Source organism: Vanessa tameamea, chromosome 25, assembly GCF_037043105.1.
Source record: "Vanessa tameamea isolate UH-Manoa-2023 chromosome 25, ilVanTame1 primary haplotype, whole genome shotgun sequence".
NCBI lineage: Eukaryota > Metazoa > Arthropoda > Insecta > Lepidoptera > Nymphalidae > Vanessa > Vanessa tameamea.
This window is the reverse complement of record NC_087333.1, coordinates 1,831,701-1,855,601: the sequence shown is the minus strand read 5'-3', so window position 1 is coordinate 1,855,601 and position 23,901 is coordinate 1,831,701. Positions and strand designations below refer to the sequence as shown.

The window sequence follows — 23,901 nt, the reverse complement described above, 5'->3', positions numbered from 1 at the left end:
CGTACGTTACTTACCTTTTGTTCTTCATCAAATGTCTTAAATATTTACTCTATGCAATCAATAGTCCATAGCCTTCAATTTGATTTGTAGCACTACTTGTTTATTCCAGTCGTAACCAATTCAAACGAGGCACAACGACGTCAATAGCTTAGTCTTGATAAACTAATGTCTATTGACTCAAACGCGCTGACAAACTCGTCTAGCCTCACGTATATTTATTCTTTATCGTCGCATAATAATCGGCTTAAACGTACAGCAATTACAGACTAATTATCAACAAGTTTCAGCCTCTATTCGCAATTAATTTACTGTTTAAATTCTTATGTAAATATTTAAATATATCGATTTGTTTGTGTTCGAAATTGTACTTTATTATATTTGTTATAGAATGTATTTTCGTTTGGTAGTTGTTAATTTAGGAGTGAATATATAAGAGCGGGTGGAGTTTATCGTGCCTTTTGCGCGGTAGCGTGTTTGTTTTCTTAATTGTGTGTCGCTGTGATGTTTACGATAACTAAAAATGTGAGAATAAGTGAAGGAGATAAAGGGTCCGTTTTTAAAGGATATGCTTTGTCTGTTATAGGTAAGTTATTATTTCCCATCAAACATTTCCCATTTGACTAAGACTTTTCTACTGACTTTGAGGATTTCGAGCACATTCGAACGACACGCTACCCGAATGTGTGTTAGTTACACACACACATATATAGTGAACATACGTGGACGAATGTTATTCAACATAATATGCAGGTTTCCTGGCATATTTTCTTTAACAACTGATTAAGAGAAAAATGTCAAATGAAATCAAGCTTATGACAGTTTTCATGAAGATAGTTTTTTAAGTGTTAGTAATAACTGTTAAGTCAAAATGTTTTTAAAAGTTATTTTATGTATTTAGAAGTACGAAAAGATAAAATGACGTACGAGTTATCTTGAATATTCTCATAGTCTAGCGGTTAGTTTGAAAAATAGACGCTATGGACTCCACACTAATTTCATGCGAACCATATTAATAAATGTTTGTTTGGTTTTTTTCGAATGGGATACAGTTGAGCTAATCTGTAAGAACAAAAACAAATCTCACAGTAGAACACTTTTATGTAATGTCAGAAAGTGCCAATGACTGCCAATTATAACAATTAAAGGATTAGATACTCGAATCGAAATAGCGTATCATCGTAAGTCGACTTACAACATTTCACTCAATACTTCGTAACTAGTGAGGTGCGAAGTGAGATTTTTTTGTTGTGTCTAGAGTTTTTTACAATTAGGTAATTGCGAATAGTTGTTGAATCTCTACGGGCGTCTCTTGGGAAGCTTATTTTTAGAATGATAATGACATAACCGATGATTGCGGGTTCAAACCTGAGCAAGCACCACTAAATTTTCAGGTGCTTAATTTGTGTTTGTAATTCATCTCACGATGATATCGTGTAGCTCTGTACTAGATGAAAAATCTGCCTAATACTGGATACGTATTTGGATGATAATTTGAACCTTTAACAGTCGTTTACGATCCTGGCTTATTGTCCGTGGGGCTACATCTGCTTTTGTAACGTATATAATTAATTATATATCCTATATGAATACTAGCGACACGTCTCGGCTTCGAACGGGTTAAACGTAAATTTTGTGAAAATGCGAATTTATCTATCAATATTAAAAGAATATATTGATTTGATAACATTTAAGGTACCGATATAAATTTTAATATATTTATTTATTTTTTGGAAACAAAGGGTACTTACGCAAACATACTCCAGGAAGATAGCTGACATAGACTACCCTCTAAACAAACAATAATGTGCATTTATCGGTAATTCTAAATCGCAATTTAGAACGTAGATACTTTATTATAACTTTTCTCACAATAATCAATTGTATAAGCTTCGAGTGGGTTGTACGTTAAGTTTAATAGTTAAATATATTTTTAAATATTTTTTGGGTTTTTATTGCCTTGACTATAGATAACGTAACTCAGTACTTAAAGAATTTAGTAAATAACAAACATTAACAAATCATTACCAATAATAGCTTCCAATGATTTGATGTCACTACTATATTTTACTTGGTGGTAGGGCTTTGTGCAAGCCCGTTTGGGTGGGTACCACCCACTCATTAGATATTCTACCGCCATATAATAGTACTCCGTATTGTTGTGTTCCGGTTAGAAGGGTGAGTGAGCCAGTGCAATCACAGGCACAAGGGACATACCATCTTAGTTCCCAAGGTTGGTGGCGCATAGGTGATGTAAGGAATGGTTAATAATTCTTACAGCGCCTTTGTCTATGGGCGGTGGTGACCACTTGCCATCAGGTGGCCCATATGCTCGTCCGCCAACTAATACCATAAAAAAAAACAAAGTATATGCGTAGATGCGATTAATAAAATTAATTACCAACTAATTACAAAATTGTTTTGAAGGTTAATTATATTATATACATATATAATGGCTATACGAGAACGTTTTAGCGTTAGTCGGACCGAATAATGACTTAAAAATAAATTTGACGATGCGTTGCAACGGATGCTGGGCATTAGCTAATATAGAAAAGATTGTATGACCTTGGGCTTGTAGTTACACTGGTTAATTGACACATGTGTGGGTGGTACCTACCTAGATAGATTTGCACCGAGCCCTACCATTATGTAAAAGACAGTAGTCACATTTAATTTTTTCTAATATTAATATGGTCTACATATTTATCTATATTTTGTACCTCTGACTCATCACGAGATTTCCGAAACTATAGGTTCAATTAGCTTGAAATTTAGCAAAGATATTCCGTTCAAGCCTTTCGAGCAGTTCGAGTTGATGAGCCGAGATGGCCCAGTGGTCAGAACGCGTGCATCTTGATCGATGATTGCGGGTTCAAACCCAGGCAAGCACCACTGAATTTTCATGCATGTGTCTTATTTCAAGGAAATTCTGCTACATGTGAACCAACTCGCATTGGAGCAGCGTGGTGGAATATGCTCCAAACCTTCTCCTCAAAGCGAGAGGAGGCCTTAGCCCAGCAATGGGTAATTTACAGGCTGTTCATGTAAAATGTTCCGTTCGCGACGTAGGTTCATACAATGAAAATAACTCTTTATTAATTTACCCGTACGAAGTTTGGTAAGGCAGCTAGCATCACATATTCACTAATTCATCTCAGGGTTCTATTGATTTGATAATCATTTCAATTGATTTGACTTTGTGCTGATGATCTCACTGACTTTGTTTCGTGTATTATGTTTAATTCTATTTCAGCGTAGCAAGAGAAGTCAGGACAGCGTCCACAGGAGTCCTGACTGCCAATTGCAGTCAGGAAGAATTTATCTTTATATTTGCACAAACACAGCTAAACTTTCAGTTCCCTATAATCTTTAACCAATGAAATAGCAATCCGCCACGACCGAAGCGATTAGTGATAGGACCCAATCTTCGTTATTAATAGAAAAATGAGGCTGTTCCGTATACGGAATGTTTTATTTAGGCGTTATTAGAGGTAAAACGAAACGTATGCGAAAATGTCGACACGCACTTTGAACAGTAGAGGAAATCTTTTCACAAACAATTGTAGAACATTATCAGCCTAATTAATTACATTTTTTCATGATATAGATAGGAGGCCATTAGGTAGCAAATGGCCATGGTGAGTGGTCACTACTAAACACAGACAATGGAACTGTAACAAATATTAATCATTCCTCATGTCACCAAAGCCGAGATGGCCCAGTGGTTAGAACGCGTGCATCTTAACCGATGATTTCGGGTTCAAACCCAGGCAGGCACCACTGAATTTTCATGTGCTTAATTTGTGTTTATAATTCATTTCGTGCTCGGCGGTGAAGGAAAACATCGTGAGGAAACCTGCATGTGTCTAATTTCAACGAAATTCTGCCACATGTGTATTCCAGCAACCCGCATTGGAGCAGCGTGATGGAATATGCTCCATACCTTCTCCTCAACGCGAGAGGAGGCCTTAGCCCAGCAGTGGGAAATTTACAGGCTGATTATGTTATGTATGTTATGTCACCAATGCACCACCAATTTTGGGAACTAAGATGTCATGTACCACTGGCTCACTCATCCTTCAAACCAGAGCACAATAATAATAAGTATTGCTGTTAGGCGTTATAATATATAATGAGGTTGGTTCATATCCGTTATTCGTTTGCAGAAAGTCCTAACAACATGTAAAAGATATAATTTCATGAAAAACGATGACTGCGAGAGTCAGTCTTTTTTTTTTTTTTTATAAATATAAATAAATATTGGACAACATCACATACATTACTCTGATCCCAATGTAAGTAGCTAAAGCACTTGTGTTATGGAAAATCAGAAGTAACGACGGTACCACATACACCCAGACCCAAGACAACATAGAAAACTAATTAACTTTTTCTACATCGACTCGGCCGGGAATCGAACCCGGGACCTCGGAGTGGCGTACCCATGAAAACCGGTGTACACACTGCTCGACCACGGAGGTTGAGTCTTCTTTTGTCAGTTGTCAACGCCTCCCACTAAAACGTCGATCAATATTACTATCTCCTTTGTCTATTGAGAAATCATTAAAGAAAAAAATAAAAATTTACAATAAGTCGTGGATAATGCACACATGCGTATATAATTCCTGAATATTTGTGTACACGAGTCGTTTTGGATACTCACTATAGATGTAAGATATCTTTATTTATCTGAGGACCTACTGAAGCTTGAGCGCCTTCAAAGTAATGTCATCTAATTTATATTCTGTCCTCGCAAATACGTGATACGACCATGTTATATAATTTCGTTCATGAAAGCTCAAGCTACTCTGTCGTCGGAACTTCATATATTTTTCCATAATATGTTATTCATCCTTATATTAATATTTTGAGGCTTTTCTATTTTGAATTTGAAAGGAATTTTGAGGAATTTCTTAAAAATTTAATTCTAAATTATTCCCTGTATACGCCATTAATAAGTGCTAAACGCTTTCGGCCCTTAAAAAAGTATTTAAAATTTACTATCTGAAAATTGAAGATATATTTTTTTTTAATTGCTTTATTAATAGCCCCACAGACATGTTGTCCGTGCCTTAGGTGTATCTTACTTTTAATTTGTATTTATTTTCCTGCAATTTGTATGCCTGCGTGTTCTTATGATATATGTTTTTATTATAATACAGTTTCCCACCCGGTCTTCTGCTGCATATGATGGCAGGTGTTAGGTACCCTATGTAACCCTTAAAACTCGTAACATTCATATTATACAGCTTTATTTAGATTGTTAGTTTCTCGACTTCAATGATCGCTATTTTTTATTTACGTCTTACTTAATGCCAATATTTTTTTGTTGTCTTTTAAATTAATTATGGGTTTTAAAGTATACACATAAAGTTATTTATTACTTTTCAGACGAAAACAAGCTGTATTATATTGGCCCTAAGAGTTATTTCTTCTTCCAGTCGGCCTCTCATTCTTCACACATGGCGTGGAGAGCAACAACCTTACTATATCAGCCCATGCTGGTCACTTCACTACGCCGGACAAAGTCCCTTGGACGACCACGGCGCTTATACTCGCATCAATATTCAGTGCCCTAATACAGACTTATTGTATTGACAAATGGGGAAGAAAATTTGGCATTTACGTCGTTATTCTTTTGCAGGGAGTAAGTGAATCACGCTATTTTTTAATTATTTTGGATTACCAGTGGACTTAACTTCTTCATTGATTAAGTGGATTAAAATTTTAATGTATGTATGTATGCTGTACATCTATAGCTACTGGGTTCGAACCCTAGGTAAGAACAATAAAATATTATTGGTTTTTCCGTCAAGTTTTTCAGTAGGAACTTAAAGTTTGAAATTTGGCCTAATTTACACTTCCATACCTCAAAGTGAGAACAGTTGTACACTACAGTAATGAGTAATTGGCTAGTTTATCTTGAGAAATGTTGGTGTGGTCGACGCCAGTCAGGATCATCATTTGTAGGACTTTGCACAATCTGTCTTTGTAAGTACTACACTCTCATCAATTGTTCTTTCGCCGCAATACTTTATGTCAACGTGTTTCAATATGAAGCATGAGTTACCCAGTATTATAACAGGCGAGAGAGTCATGAAAAATTTACATTTCGTTGAGTGGCAGTTAAGTGGTCGATGGTTACCAATTGATCAATTGTATCGATCACCTTGACATCGTGGTGACAGAAATCAATTAAAAATAATTGTTTGTCGAAAATCATCTCGTTGAAGATTGACTACATCCTCAGGTTACTTTATATTACTTAAAGATACTGATGAAGAGTTTAATGTAATATACGTGTTCCTCTTTTAGCTCATTGCGATACATTTTGATGGTTAAACTGTGTATGTGCCAATACGCTGTCTATTTCAATCTCATAAACCGCCCGGAATTGTGATTTACTCATCAGAAATAATTGCTTCATTGATTTAATAATCAGATTATAAATTGATCCTGAGATTCTGAGTCATGATATGTATTTAGGTTGTCTGTGTGTAAAGAATTTCGTTCGTATTTCTAATAAAACCTCCAATTAGTTGAAACAAAAACACCAAAGAAAACTCAAGAGATCGAAATGAAAGTTCTTATGTTCAGATTAATACAAACAGCTGAAGTTAAATATTCTACAAAAAAAAGAATAATAGTTTGTTTATTTGGAATAGTACTAACAATTCTGTGAGAACTCGAAGGTAACCACACATTGCCTATCTGCGACCCTCTGATGTTGCATATATGGCCGCTCGTAGTCACTTTCCACGAGATGAGACCCCCGGCTATAAAAAAAAATTAAGCATTTTTAGTCATAGTGAAATTTCATGGCTATAGATGAATAGGTACTGCCTACTTCAGTCCGTGTATGTAATTTATTTATCGTCCATCAAAAAATACTAAATCAAATTGTTTCAGGCATCCTGTATACCACTTCTCCTGGAGCCAAGCGAAATTGGATCAATAGTGTTACATGTCCTCTCTGGAATGTCTACTGCTGGTCTTTTTATCTGCATACCGATTTATATTAGAGAAATATCAGCCACCACTGGCCGAGGAACGGCTATAGCTCTTGTAACGGCGATGACGGCAGCGGGATATTTAATAAGGTTCGGACTTGATGGGGAAAACGTTCTGTATCTGATAGCTGCAATGGTGATGGTTCAGTTCGTATCACTTTTCCTGGTGGTCGAATCGCCTAGCTACTTGGTGAAGACTGGAAAAATTGAGGTAGGATTATTGTTTATTGTTGAATTTTTACATCATTGCTGTATGTTTCAATTCAAATCCTAAGTTCGATCAGTTGGTAAAAATAGACTAATCTCCAGTTATCGAAACGTTGGTCAAAGAAAGCTTAACCTATTTGGGTTCAATCTGAAGGTTCATTTCTCGTCTATTGCGTCATCGGATGCCATTGACCAATGACCATTCATCATTTCCGAAATTGGTGGAAAGGTAGCTGTTTTGAACTGGCGGTTTACCTGCATCGTACTCAAATATATATAATAAACATAACATATAATCAGCCTGTAAATTTCCCACTGCTGGGCTAAGGCCTCCTCTCCCGTTGAGGAGAAGGTATGGAGCATATTCCACCACGCTGCTCCAATGCGGGTTGGTGGAATACACATGTGGCAGAATTTCGTTGAAATTAGACACATGCAGGTTTCCTGACCATGTTTTCCTTCACCGCCGAGCACGAGATGAATTATAAACAAATTAAGCACATGTAAATTCAGTGGTGCCTGCCTGGGTTTGAACCCGAAATCATCGGTTAAGATGCACGCGTTCTAACCACTGGGCCATCTCGGCTCCGGACTCAAATATAAGTAATTACAAATAATATTAATAAATTTTCTACCAATCATTCTCTGTAGTATATAAAAAAATATAAAGGATAAATATTTATCCAAAAAATATAACTTACGACCGTGACAGGACTCGAACCTGCAGTCTTCGGATCCGAAGTCCGACGCCTTATCCATTAGGCCACACGGTCTACGTACTTAATCAAGTAAAAGCTTGATACGTAGCTTACCCTGTTTTATGAATATAATTATTACAATTTTTTGTAAAAATTTTAATCTAAAATCAACTATAGACAGTTTACAAGTCGGATCATATAAGCAAATTTACAATTAGAGTCGACTGAATAGCTTATTGAACTTAAGCGGAAGTTCGGGGTCTGTCCCGGCTTATTCCTTATCCCTCTCGTGATAATTGAGTGTATAAACTGATAAAAGTTTTTATTCAAAGTTTTGATATTCTATGTGAATTCAGTGCGTATTTATTGGAAATAGTTAGTTAGATTTCATGATGAGGCTAGATATTAATAGTAAAATGATAATGATATTTAAATTGTATTATGTTATCAGATTATATTGTATACCTGTTTGTTTCCCAAATATTAAATAAATAAATAAATAAAAATAAATTCTATATAAAAGTAATGTCAGTTAGGGTTTTTATTCCACTTGTTAAAACCATCATCACTTAAGACGTTTTACATTCAAATGGTTTTGAATAATGAAAATTTTTGAGCCGAGATGAACCAGTGAGCTGTGACACGTATGTTTTACCTATGGGTGCGGGTTCCAAAGCAGGCAAGCACTGCTTAATTTCTATGTACTTAATTTAAACATTGTGAGGAAATCTGCATGTATCTAATATCAATATAATTCAGCCACGTGTATATCCACCAATCCGCATTGGAGCAACGTGTTTTCGAACAGTAACCTCAAAGGGAGGGGAGGCTTTAGACCAGCAGTGGCACGCCTATAGACTGTTACTTTACTAAATAAACACTATATTTTTTTTAGAGAGGCTCTTCTCTTACTAGCCGTATAAAATAGTCATTTATAAATAAATAAAAAATATAAAGCTTGTTACTGCCTGTTCATTAGAGCACTTCTATTTCTTGTGGAATCCAACCACATTATACGTTACTGCTACGCTATCATGTGTCGTAGCGAGATGTTAAAACCTTTCTGTAGTTTCGCGCGAGTTTTACTCACACATACAAACGTCTCTACTACGCTGTCGTAGGTCGTAGCGTGAAAAAACCTTTCGCGATTAAAGGACTAACGCATTTTTTTAATCTGACTCGGAGAGTTTGTTTTAACTAACAAATTTGTATAATTTATTGTAAACGACTACTGCGTTGGATTAGTGGCTCGATAATAATAATAAGGCAATAAATCCCGATATCATGGGTTCAACGGGTTCAAACCCCTGGTTAGGCCAATAAAAAGTAATTGAGTTTTCTGTCGAAAAATTCTCTGAAACAATCTGGAGTCTCGAAATTGGAACTATGTACATTGTGTGAAGCCATTGATCTCGCCCCTGATATAATTCTGGTCGGGTCGTGCTACCCAAACAAATTATGAAAGCGAGGGAACAAAGAGTGCACCTGTGCAAGAACACACACTTAATATATGGTTCAGAACGCATTGATCATGTATTATTTTTTTTTAATATTACACAGACATCGGTTGTCATTGAATGCAAATATTATATAAATATTTTTATATTTAGACCATTATTATTTTGTGTATAATCATTTAGTTTATTAAATAACCAAAGGTATAAAGGTATAACCACATACTATGATAAATTTAAATTATTTATACATTCGTATAATTAGTGATGTGTACACTCTTGCCGGATAAAGGCGACGTACACTCTATAAATTTATATAATGACATTATTTGCCCTAAATCTAAATAGTATTTATAAAAGAAAAGCCGCAACTAAATTTAATGTAAAATCTTTCTTATGAGACATTGATAATCTAAGTAAGAGGTAATAGTCATAAATTAAATAAGCGTCAATAGGACAATAGTTTGAGGGCCGCCTAGCGATTTAAAGGTCGCAGCATCGATCCACCTTGTCGTCCACACTCCTGTGACAAGCTTTAAGCTTAAAAGGAGGGGTGTGTAATATTAGTAATTCTTAATAATGGGGCATTACGAATGTTCTTTAAAAATATATCATTTAATTATATGTAACTCGGTAGTGATTGCCAGGGTTCGAACCTACAATCCCGGGTTAAGATTCGAGCGTTCTAATAAGTATTAGCCCGTTTGATTCGCCCTGTCTGACACATAATCGATTCAACCGCGAAATAGCAATAATTGATCTGTATTGAAGAAGCTTTGGTTCCGTGACATTTAAAATAATATGCCGTTTTCTTAAAAAATTAAAAAATCGTTTATTAGTCTAATAAAAAACATTATCTAATAATTATAATGTTTTTTATTTATTAAATTTGAATATCAAAATATAACGTCACTAAATTGAGAGATGGCGTAAGATTCTATTTGTAATATTTAATTAGAACTAGTTCTTTTTGTACCAATTATGCTCGAGAAGTCCTTCGGGGTGCTTTTAATATAGTTGTTATAGTAACAGTTGCTACACAATATTTTTACAACAATATTATGTATATTTATATTAATATAGATTTAAAAATTTTTAGAAAACGAGGAGGGAGGACGAACTAATAACTCCTAGTTTTGGAAGTCGAAAAGTTAATATATCCCTCCTGATATTGTTAACTTGACTATTAAAAAAATTAAATCTCATGTCAAAAATAGATTAATAAATAAGACGTATTATTACACATGTATAATTACTAGATTATATTAATGACTAGCTGTGCCCGCGACTTCGTGCGCGTTTGAATTTAACAAAAAAGTTTTTGTCGACAAGACAGCTTAAAATTGTGTTATTAAGTCGTTGGTGGGAGGAACCCGACGCGACAGTATTTGGACATTGCAGCGTGACTTTATTATTATTTAATATATAATTCTAAAATAAAAGTAGCCTAAGTTACTCCTTTTTACATCAGCTATCTGCCGGTGAAAGTTCCGTCAAAATCGGTCCAGCTGTTCCAGAGATTACCCGGAACAAACAGACAATTGTAAAAAAAATGTTATTTTGGTATATGTACCGTGTTTTAGGAATTTAGTAAAAAGCGGTTATTTGAATATTACAAATAGACACTCTAAATTTATTATATAAAAAAAGTTTGGACTTAGTATTTGTTGGTTTCAAGAGAGCATATCATTTTAATTCAACTTTATTGAAATATTATTTTATTAAAATGGTGGAAAAGAGTAAATACTGAGTTTCTTACCGGTTTTTCTCCGTAGAATGTACCTTCTAAACCAGTGGCAGCTTTACATAGTGCTTTAATGACCCTGCTTTAATAGAGAATATTTTGATTTCATTATTTTATTTATAAATATATATACATACATATGTACTAAAACCTCTATTATTTGCTACATATTCTCGTAACAGTTTTATATATTTGACAAAAATGCTTGTAAAAGTGTACTTGAATAAAGAATATTTTTATTTTGTGATGTCATGTACATATATTTAGTATGAGAAAAGTTTTACAAAGGAAACGGAACGTTTATCTGTATAAGATATTTATTTTAGCGCCCCTCGACTCGACATGACTTTGTAAATAAATTGATGTATAGTAGGTTCAGTCATAATATTTGATTTTCATTTCAAGGCGCGCCCCCTACGTGAAATTATTGGCGTGCATTAGTATGAGTGAGTGACGTTCGTACTTACGAGATATCTTAGTGTGCGTGGAAAACTAAGAGTACGTACAGCATTCAATTATACGATTACCTGCGTTTATGAGTTCATTTTATTAATACAATATTTAAGGTATATCCTTATATTCAATAAAATTAGATAGAAAATATTTATTATTTATTTTATTATTAGTTATGTTATAAAAAATACAGATTTATTAAAATGAAAATATGCATTTTTCTGACGGTGGATCTGCCGCATCACAATCTGAAAATCCAATTTATTATCAATCGGACTTATAATAAAACTTTCAAAAATATTATTTGTAATATTTATTTAATAAATGTTATTTTTTTATAATATTTATAGTAATAACAGTAATATCGTCAAGTTGAATACATTGGCAGCCTGTAAATTTCCCACTGCTGGGCTATAGGCCTCCTCTCCCTTTGAGGAGAAGGCTTGGGGCATATTCCACCACGCTGCTCCAATGCGGGTTGGTGGAATACATATGTGGCAGATTTTTTTTGAAATTAGACACTTGCAGGTTTCCTCACGATGTTTTCCTTCATCGCCGAGAACGAGATAAATTATAAACACAAATTAAGATCATGAAAATTTAGTGGTGCCTGCCTGGGTTTGAACCCGAAATCATCGGTTAAGATGCACGCGTTCTAACCACTGGGCCATCTGTCAAGTTGTAATCCAAGACTTAATTGCTGATTAAGTTAGGAAATAATCGTGAATTGTAATGTTTCTTCCCAGAAAGGATTGATTCTGAGAACCTTGAGGATTCTATATTAAGAAATGTTATTAGATAAAATACGATTTATACGGCTCCGCTTTCCCTGGTAAAAATATGAATTATACATTTCATAGAATAGGCTTGTACAATGAGCCATGAAATAAATTGCACTTAAAATCTATTGATTTATATTTATATATACAGTAATCGGTTATCTGTATAAAATGTAGGTATAGACATGACACTGAGCCTAAGGCTTTTTCAAGTCCTTCGAATACAAAAAAAATGTCCCTACCATACATTTTATGAATGTAGTATAAAACATATAATTATAAAGTCATTTGTTCGGACTGGCTGTTAACGCACAGAGAACTGAGTCTAGAAAGATGAAAATTTTAATCATAATTTTATATCGTAAGCACTTTTTTTGGACATTTAAACCTTTTTTTTTAGTGATAACTTTGTATGATTTTTATCCAAACGAACTCGGGACGATCTGTTTCAAATCAAACGTCATAAATAGAATAATATTAAAAAAAAATACTTCCATGTAACTTATATAAGAAAAAGAGCTTACTTGTTATGATAACTTATGTTCGATTATAAAAAAATATATTGTAAAAAAAATATATCGATATGTGAAATAAAAACTATGATTCGACCGTGACAGGACTCGAACCTGCAATCTTCGGATCCGAAGTCCGACGCCTTATCCATTAGGCCACACGGTCGCTTGTAGACGTGGCATAATTTATCGTAGGGTTGATAGGAAACTTAACTTTTATAGTACATAATATTGAAAAGTAAAATTATAAAAACAAACCTTAATTTTAAATTCTTTTGTTTTTTTTTTTTTATAAAGTACGTAAAATGTTCCATTTAGGTTTCGCGTAACTATATTTTATAGACATAATAATTTTTTTTAAGTTAGTTGTTCTTTTGCTATAACGCAGTATTTGTTTGCAAATTAGTTAAGAGCCTAATTATATTTAAAGGCGTACTGTTAACGTGACAGATAAAATATAATAGGTTTTTCGAAGTTGATTTTAATTTTAATTGTAACAAAAGATGCAAAATATTATAACACAATTTATATATTGTTTTGTTATTTTAATACGTTGTGCAACATTGAAATAACAATGTAAACATTAAATTAAAACCATATGTAGCGTTATATAATAAACGTATGTTACACACAAAGATTGAGACACGCATATATATTATATAAAGATTGAAATACATTATTCAAGTAGCCATAGTAATTTCTAACATTGAATAAATTCAAAGCTACTAATGGAATATAGATTCTAGTGAATAGGAACTCAGCAGTTACTATTATTATAAATGTACAATAAAATAGCCGAACTGGACCGGATGTTATACGCGTGCATGTAACCGATCATTGTGGTATCAAAGCGGCAAGCATCGCTGAATTCGGTGGAGTAGGCTCCGGAAAGTTCTCCTTAAAAGAAAGTAGATGCTCTAGCTCAGCATTAGGACACTTACAAGCTGTTATTTGCAAAACAAATATGATTATTACATGTATGTTTATAATATTATAGGCATTATATATATAATAGAATAGAATAGAATAGAAAGTCTATTATTTCTCACATTAATTAAAGTCAATTATGATTTATATTGTATAAGAATGTGTATAATGTAATATTTAAAAATATGAGTTTAAAATGTACCAATAATTTATCATGCAGGCATGCAAGAACCCTTCTTAGGGTGAAGGTCTCTTCCAGATTTTTACATTTGTCTCTTACATCTTTGGAAATTGTCATCCGGTTTTTACCAGCTATTTTTATTACATCGAGTCAACCCAACGAGTCGCTGGTCTTCCTCTCTTTCTAATATCTATATATATATAATACCTCTTTGAAAATCAACAAAAATACTTAGCTATTTTTACCGTCTAATAAATGAACCCCCCGCTTCGCTCGCTTGGAATTCAGTTTTTGACAGATACTAGAATCCGTATACATTATACTATACACTGACTAAAAATAATTCATTTTCATAAAGAAAAATGTTATGTATTATTCGTAAAATTTTCCGGCGGTTTTTCCGAAACGATACGACTTGGAAACCTTCTAGAAAAGAGCGCACTCTTTCCTTAAAGGCCGGCAACGCACCTGCAAGACCCCCGGTGTTGCAGATGTCCATGGGCGGTGGTAGTCACTTTCCATCAGGTGAGCCTCCTGCTCGTTTGCCAATTATCAAATAAAAAAAGCTATTTTTACAATTCTATAGAACCTTTTTTATTCAATTCGATATAGAATCTTGTTCAGTATATGTATTCTTACTTGTCTATTGCAAAATTTCACCGAACGCCCGCAATACGCCCCGAAGGGACATACTTTGTAAGATATTTTAGTTAGCATCATTCTTAGAAAAGAGTACCGAAAACCTCTTTCCTTGGATATGTTGAAGATGACAAGTTATATACGATTGTGTTGAACATACTATAGAAACTATTAAACATTTCAAAATGTTTAGTTAAAAAATCCTTGTCAAACTACCAAATTGCAAAAATGTATAATATATTCAAAATTCAACCAACATGTTAAATTTGTTATAGTAGTTCTAATTAATAACTAATTGGATTTATATATTCAAATTAAGTTCTTAATGTAAAATAATTCTTAAATAAATATTACATGTTATAGCCCACTAACAGTGCAAGTTAAATAAAAGCCTTTAAAATAACAACATCTAAAGAAGGTAATAGGAATTAATACTTTACTTGGTAGGGCGCAAGTCCGTCTGGATAGGTACCACCCAATCTTCAGATATTCTACTGCTAGCAGTAGTACTTGTTCCAGTTTGAAGGGTGAGTAAGCCAGTGTAACTACAGGTACTAGGGACATAACATCTTAATTCCAAGTTTAGTGGCGCATTGGCGATGTAAGAAATGGTTAATATTTCTAACAGTACCATTGTCTATGAGCGATGGTGACCACTTGCTCCCACTTTAAAATAAAAAATAAATAAATACGAGCATTCACCTGTATTCTAACAGTTTAGATCCAAGCGTTACGAGTGTGAGAAGAACTGAACATTACAGTAGGCAACTTGTTATGGTACAATAGTTAAAATTACATCATTGAGATAGAATATTTTAGTATTACAAAAACTGATTGGACTGTAGGCGAATGTACAAAATCAAATCTTAGATTGCTACATTACAGGCGAGCGCTGCTTATAAGGGACCGCTCTTGTATATTAGAAGACTTTAAATTAAGATGAAACGTTAATTAATTTATGCGGATTCACATATAGAACGATAACGCTGGCGGGAACGGAAATTACGCTATACAAAACAAAATGGCTGCCTGAACGTTCGTAATACGACAGTGGCGTCATGAAATGGCCGCTATTTACATTTTGCATTACATTTAATTTTGCGTACCAATTCTCTTCGTTATTACGATTTTGAACCCCAGACATTCACATTGAAATGTTTTTAAGATGAATATTTTTTTGTACTTTATAAGCTGTTGTTCTTGCTTGTTCGAATTGAATGTCAATATTATACGGTTTATCCTTAATTTTCATATAACATATAGAACTCATAAACGTTGATCTATAATTTATTGTGGATAAGTTTCCATCGAGTCTACCGTACCCCTGTACGAAATTATTATTTGTAAAACTTACTAAGTGTACTTACTTTCTGAACACAACCGTAAACGTCAAACATGGCCGCCCGTAGAACTTCATGTCATTGAATTTTATTGATTTCAAATCGAAATATCTCGATTATACGAATTTTGCTGTACGTTGTCGACTTAAATATAATTATTTTTTAACGATCTATTATTGTGGATGGGTTTCGATCGGGTCTATCGTAGACCTTCACGTAATTATTAATAAAGATATCAAGATACCGCTTAGTTGTAATAAATTTAAATCACATGTCATACAAACATTGACAAAAAGGGCATATTACTCAATAAAAGATTATATTAATAACTAGCTGTGCCCGCGACTTCGTGTGCGTTTGAATTTAATAAAAAAGCGTAACTTTATTATTATTTTACATACAATTCTAAAATAAAAGTAGTCTATGTTACTCTTTACATCAGCTATCTTCCAGTGAAAGTCCCGTCAAAATCGGTCCAGCCGTTCCAGAGATTAGCCGGAACAAACAGACAGACATACAGACAAAAATTGTAAAAAATGTTATTTAGGTATATGTACCGTGTAAATACATATGCATTTAGTAAAGCGCGGTTATTTTAATGTATAGATTATAAAACGTGGACGAAAATTGGTGAAAAAACAAAAACTGAGCTTCGTTCCGGTACTTCTCAGTAGAATCTACTTTCCGAGCCGGTGGTAGCTTTACATTTAATTCGATACTGTAACAGGGAAGAACATTTATATTCAAATTCCATCGAAATATATATTTAGATTATTAAAATTTAGTTGGAAATAATAAATAAAATAAAATCAGAAATTGAATGAACGCTTTATATGATATTAGTTGATAAGATTAAAAAAAAAACATTTTAGTTTTTTTTTTATTGCACAGATTAAAAAGAAATAACATGTATATATTTTCAGGCTGCAATAGCTAATATGGCCAAGTTAAAATGCCTGTCTGTTGATGATACGTATATTCTAAACGAGATAAAACTACTGAAGGAGGAAAGTGTACGCGGAAAACCGAATGAACAACTAAGGCTCTTAGACATTTGTAAGTATTATTTTTTCTATATATATTTAGACAATGTTGTATGTATTAGTATTATCGCTTCATTATAGTTTATCGATGTTGTACATAAGTAACCGGAACCGTTAAAGTCGTGCCTGTATCTCAAAACGCGCAAGATCTACGCTAACCAAAAATTTTTACTAGGAATGATTTGAATGTCAAGTAGACTATCGTTTTTTGAATATAGTAAAAGTCAGTCTCTGATAATAGGCATTAGCTTTGCACAAGTATATTTTAAGGAATAACCTTGATTTGATTTTACTCCAGCAGTCTATAGTTAGTTTATAATAGTACTATTATTATATTGATTATAAAATACATCCAACTCTGGAGTGATTGTCACCTTTTAAACTCTTAACCTATCCAAATGCACATAATATATGTATCAAGGTTACGAATAAACAGAATGAATATAATTTATAAATTTGAAATTCGTTACCACTAAATTCAGAAGTTCAGTCCTACGAAAAAAAAGACTCAAATAGTAGACAATTAAATTTACAACAATTTAAGTCAACAACATTTTCTTAAAAAATTAAAAAACACTCTTGAGTTATTTCTCAAACAAAGTACCCCCTAAAATTCCTAGAACCGTTAAATGCTACTACGCTATTGAAATTTCTCCCTCCCCTTAATGCTGAAAAAAAAGAGCTTAAAATAGACAGCAGAGTATTTATTATTTTGTTCAATTGCGTATTCTTAAGTTCTTTGGTCACATCACAAGAGAGAAATATTGAGCATCTGGTGAATCAAGGTTGAGTGTAAGGAACACGTCTTCGTAGTCGATATACGACAAAGTTGGACCAATCTAATCAAATCCACTTCTTGCTCAGCCATTACAGTATGCTCGCAACGCCACCTATAGAAATCACTGGAGGAAGATCGCAAGAAACGCATAAAAAAATACAGATTTTTGCCTTTTGGACTCGTTATAACCGCTTTGGCAATTCTGAAGGACTTATAAAAAAAAAATTAATGATATTAATATTTCACTATATTAAATAGTAAATTTTTCTGAATGAAAATCATATTTTGAACGAGTATTACGATTCTCAATGCAATACTTTCATAACAGAATTCTCAGTATTTTCTTGATTAATTTCGTGTGAACATATTTTTTTCTCATTCAATTACGGTATTGATATGGATTTGAAATTCCCTAACTCCAGACGGTGTACTGTAAATGTGGGTATCATTCCTATTTATTTCACCGCTAGGCTTTTGTAGGCAATTTTTTAATCGTCTTTATGAATGTTTAGCCTCTCAATGAACCGTGTAGTAATAATGTTGTAATACAGATTTTGAGCAAGGATTCTTCACAAACTCAGATACTGCCCTTTGATTTTAGTAATGTTGATGATGATGTCTTACTGAACGATTTCGGCGATAGATGCCATTCTCGGGGTAAATTCGCCAAACGCGTAGGACATATTATAGACTATGTGTGCGTGAACAAGGACAATCTCTATTCCATCAGTCCTATACAGCTGGTAGCTTTAGACAAATTAGCAATCCTTCTGGGTTAGTCATACCATTAGCATTTACTCATATATTTTACCGCCAAACATCGATTAGTATTGTTGTGTTCTTGTTTGAGGATGAGTGAGCCAGTGTAACTACAAGCATAGTTCGTATCAGTTAGTATATTTTAGTTATTTAGATTGATGGCGTATTGGAGGTATGATGATTGATTAAAATTTCTTACAGTTTATATAAGTAAATTTCAATCCGGGTACTTATTTGTCAGTCCCTATCTATATGACATAAAAAATTAAAAAAACAATGTGATAAAAATAGATAAAAAAAAGAATAAAAACAATTCCGGGACACAGGAGTCATCGTTAACAGAACCACACAACGTTTTGAACACAGAATCTCGGGATCCTTAATCTTAATACTGGATGCAGCCTTATAAGCGAATTAATAATATAAATCCAAATAACATTATTATTTTTAAATACAATACATTTTAGGGACTAATCGAATATGGCGGGACGAAATGAAGATTGGTCTAGTACTGTATACAATAACGATACTCAGCGGCTGCATCATATTTTTGGACCAGGAGAAAACCCTCGTTCAACTAAAAACCTCAGCGGACCCTGAAAGAATTCTGGTGCCAATATGTCTGTTTGCGGGAACGCTGTTTTGTGTAGTTTCAGTAAGATTATTTGAGAGAAAAGTAAGTAAGTATGGTTTGGGTGGTACCGTTATGGTAACATATCTATATTTATGTATAAGAATATGAAATTCACCATTGCTACTGATGAAACACAGTCACTTACATAAGAATACCGTATATCAAAATCTTCTCTGATCTGATCTTCTTGCGTCTTCTGCTATAAGTTTTATGTAATTCAGTTAAGTAGATTATTGTAGTAAAGCGTTTAAGAAAAAAATCATCGTATTAGAAAAGATTTTTCTTGTAAAACTACAGTCAATATCAAAATATCTTAAATTTATGTCGGTTCATAAAAGCACTTTAATGTATATTCTATAAAAGTATGTAATTGTGATTGCCCAAATTTTGTTTTGTTAAATTAAGGAATTGTATTCGGCATATACAGAGACGAGATAGCCTAGTGGTTAGAGCGCGTGCATCTTAACCGATGATTGTGGGTTCGACTCCAGGCAAGACCACTGAATTTTCGTGTACTTAATTTGTGTTTGTAATTCATCCCGTACTCGGTGGTTAGGGAAAACATCGTGAGGAAACCTGTATATGTCTAATTTCAACGAAATTCAGCCACATGTGTATGCCACCAACCGGCATTGGAGCAGCGTGTTGGAACATGCTCCAAACCTTCTCCTAACAGCGAAAGGAGCAAATTTTCAGGCTATTAATGTGAATGTTATACAGAAGCATTTAGCTATCGTGCTGCTTATTTATGACATATACATAGATATATACATATGAAATATTAGAACTTCTTCCAATATTATAATGCGAGTTTCGTAGCGACGATTTCATTGACTGAGTGCACGTTATTGGCACGATCACTTGAAGCACTCATGTTTGCTTATTGGCACAAGCGCTTGAAGCACTTGTATATGCTTATTGGCAAAATCACTTGAAGCATTCATGTAATCTTGTTTAGATTTGACCACGACTTGAGATCTAAGTTTATCTACTGAGTCGTCTTGCAGATTCTAGTTGAATTTGAACTTGAACCTTAATAGAAGATTTTGGGCACAACCTCGGGCAAGCATCAATCATTTTTAATGTGCTTAATTTGTTTTTTATAATTTATCTCTAGGCGGCTAAGGAAACAATCGTGATATATCGAAATAGATGATATACGTTGAAAATCTTCTCCTTAAAATGAGAAGAGGCCCTAGCTCAGTAGCGGTATATTTACAGTTCGTAACTTCCATCTTTATTTCAGTATCTCTTAACTTTCGCTTATTCAGTGATGGTATTATCAATGGGGACACTAGGTGTATTTACGCAAGCTGATCTCACTGTGACGTCACTAAGATGGCTTCCAGTCGCGGCTTTAGGTGTCCTTGTATTCGGATACGGTTTAGCATGGGGCTTGCCAACAATTATCATGGTGGAAATGCTGAACTTGCAAGTATGTAAATAAAATATTACATTGATAATTTTCAGCTTGAATACTTGAACCGTTGATTCTTGATCATTTAAATTGTAATACAAAACAACTTAACGCATCAAAAAACTATTATTAATATTCTAAATTGACTGGCTAGTTTATAAGTATTTAGATCCAAAAGTTCTGATTTCAATTAGTAGGTCTGACTAATAAAAGAAAATTGCTTTTGTTTTGTTGAAAAATTCTCAGTATCTTTAGTAAAAGACATTGTGAATAATCGTCGAGAAGCAATTAACCCTGATGGTCCGACATATTATTTCTTTCCAACCAAAGTCCCGATTCCATTTGATTATAAAAATAGTAGTCATACCATAAAGACTATCACCTATTTTTGCTCATATATTTTACACTCTAACGTGAACTGCGCAGTTTTTATATTTCAATATTTTTATGAGTCAGTTAAATTTTTTACAATTTAATTTTTCTATATATTATTTCAATGCGATAAAAAAATCTCTCATATTATTTGCTATGGTATTGTGATGCATCCCTTATCTGTGATAAAGCCTAAAGATTAACGTTGTACCACAACGACTCCATTAGTACAATTTACTGATCTGGTAAAGTGTATGGAGATGCTTAACCTAACTTTAGTAATTATTATTTACTCGTTAGCTTTTAATCGTACATAAAGATTACATAAATAACTAAAAATTTAAAAATAAACACTATCGTAATTCCTTTCAATGTTTTTAATATTTTTTACGTTGGCACAATAAAAAGTATCAATGTGTAAACGTCTCAAAATAAAGAAATTCTTTACACAAGCGGTTGACCCTGCAGGCTACCTATACAACTAACCGCTATTTTCGAGTTCCAAGCTCTAGAAAATGTATATATTTGTCTTGGCTTTGAGCTGATCAAGCTCTATACATAGTTTCCAATACATTCTTGATCGTTATTAAAATACCTAAATATCTTGAGGCGTATAATTTTGATAATAATAGAAATGATATATTTTTGATATGTAATAAAAAAAAAAAAAAAAAATATTAGTTAATTTTATCGATTGGATAGGAAATTAATAAATTATTAGTATTGAGTACTTTTAATATATTTCCAACATCTTTAGTTATTTTTTGTGTTCTCCGTTTTAATTTCAGAATCTTTTGATTTTTTGCTTTAGATAGCTCATTTATTTTGAAATATTATAGACTGTTCAACGGGCTACGAACAGCTACGCAGCTACATGTGCGTAAGCTGTAACGTTTAGCGTTACACCGCGCGGAGTAGCTAATATTCTTCAATAAATTATTTTCCTTTCAGATTCGATCAACTGTTCTAGGAATTGTCTATACATATTCTCAAATCATTAGACTTGTACACGTCTTGACATTCGAATATTTGGAAAGTAATATAGGTATTTATACATTATTTTATATGTTTGCCTGCGTCAATATATTCGGTGCGATTTATACAATATCAAGCGTGCCTAATATCAATGGCAAGAGCGTCAGACAAATCGAGAAACAAATGAAGAGGATACCATTGTTTAATTTATGAATAAATGCATTATATTTATTTCGAATTGTTTTATTTAATTGTTATTCATATTTTGTAATGTCATATTGAAATTTGAAACGATTATTTATATTATATGTTGTAAAACGACTAATTGTACGTTATTTTGATGTCTGTATGATACACGAAATGTTATAATTTTAATAGTGAACGATCGCATATTTTTTCTGATATTCACGATCATGTTCAAATAGTTCTACTTATATTAATAACAAAAACTAAATCTTTATTTATGCTTTTTTTATCATTTGCAAAGAAATATAAATTTAGTTTAAGAATTTTATATGAAAAACATCTGATGTTTGGTTTAAACTATATTTAATAATAATACAATTGTCTGCCTCATTCGAACTGGACAAATGAACCGATTGACCGCAACTGATGAGCTAAGTCATACAAAATCTCTAAGTCGAGTTTAGTTTACTATGTAAAGATAATGGAAAGCTGGTCCCTTTCTCGAAGACGATTATCTTGGGGAAGCTGCAGGTAGGTAACGTTTATAGCAAATGACGCTAACCGACGAACTGTGGTAACTCAAGACGATAGAGTATCCTTCTCATTTCCATGCCATTGTGCAAGCGAGATAGCACTATACATCATTACATAGTATAAAACAAAGTGCTTACTGCTGTCTGTCTGTCCCTGTGTATGCTTAGATCTTATAAATTACACAACGGATTTTGATGAAGTTTTTTTTAAAAGATAGAGTGATTCAAGAGGAAGGTTTAAATGTATAATACAGTAGAGTAATACTGATAATTTTAGAGGTTTCTAATGTGATGTCATAAATAAACGCATTTTTTTTGCGATTAAATTGCAAACGCTGGCTGAACCCTACAAGACAGATCGAAATAACTGTAGCACATACAGTATAGTACACCTTAAAAAGGTCTACAAAAAAGGTCTACAAAAAAGTCTGCGATGTTATGTCTATCTCTTAGGGATAACCCAAGATATATTTATCCATCCAAGCCATATTTTATCCTATACTTTTTACGAGAAATAATGGCTTATTTTCGAAGTGATTTTAAGCAATGTATTGCATTAACCCTTATCCAATAAGTACCTTAAATACATTTTGCATTTAATATAGATCAATATGGCCCTTTACAGCATGTAATTGAAATGAATATTTTCGAAGATATTATAGATTTAAAACCCAGGGACATAGCGGTTTGTATTGTCTAACGACTCAAAAACTGTTTTACAACGTTAAAATATTCTGTAGTGTATTTAGTGGCAGCATAGCACCCGTGCGAAGCCGGGGCGGGTCACTAATAATATATATTTTGTAATACTTATTGTTGAATATAATTTTAATATCTCAATACAGGCAAAATTTCCCGTTTATTTGCGGTGTTATTACTATTTAAAGTCAAAAACAATGTTAATAATGATGTTTGTTTTGAAAGCGATCACGAGGTCACAGGCTAATTGAAACAATAGAATTTGTACAATTTAAACGGAAACCAATTACCTTTCATTATGAAGTCATATAATGTTGTGAATTTGATTAAATCTAAATGCGAAGTTTGTTCAAACCCTATGTAACACTCGCTCAGCAAATATTCTGCCGCCAAGCTTATACTTAGCATCGGTGTAGCTACAGAAAGGGACGTAACATCTCAGTTCCAAAGGTTGGTGCATTGGCGATCAAAGGAATGGATATTCCTTACCAATGCATCACCTGCACCACCAATGTTTATGGGCAGTGGACACCACTTATTATCAGGTTGGCCATTTGTCAG

The 23,901-nt window shown here is 33.3% G+C and overlaps 1 protein-coding gene and 2 non-coding genes across 3 annotated transcripts; 1 reads left to right on the top strand and 2 right to left on the bottom strand.

Moving 5' to 3' along the window:
• Positions 1–177: 177 nt before the first annotated feature.
• On the top strand, positions 178–22,154 carry LOC113401802 (uncharacterized). The gene is made up of 7 exons (XM_026641857.2): positions 178–583; positions 5,442–5,647; positions 6,910–7,221; positions 16,868–17,000; positions 18,992–19,200; positions 20,405–20,593; positions 21,899–22,154. The coding sequence occupies exons 1-7, from the start codon at positions 502–504 to the stop codon at positions 22,133–22,135; spliced, it is 1,368 nt and encodes a 455-aa protein (XP_026497642.2). The 5' UTR covers positions 178–501; the 3' UTR covers positions 22,136–22,154.
• Positions 7,918–7,990, bottom strand: Trnar-ucg (transfer RNA arginine (anticodon UCG)). The gene has a single exon. It is a non-coding gene; the product is annotated as a tRNA-Arg (tRNA).
• Trnar-ucg (transfer RNA arginine (anticodon UCG)) lies at positions 12,951–13,023 on the bottom strand. The gene has a single exon. It is a non-coding gene; the product is annotated as a tRNA-Arg (tRNA).
• Positions 22,155–23,901: the final 1,747 nt, after the last annotated feature.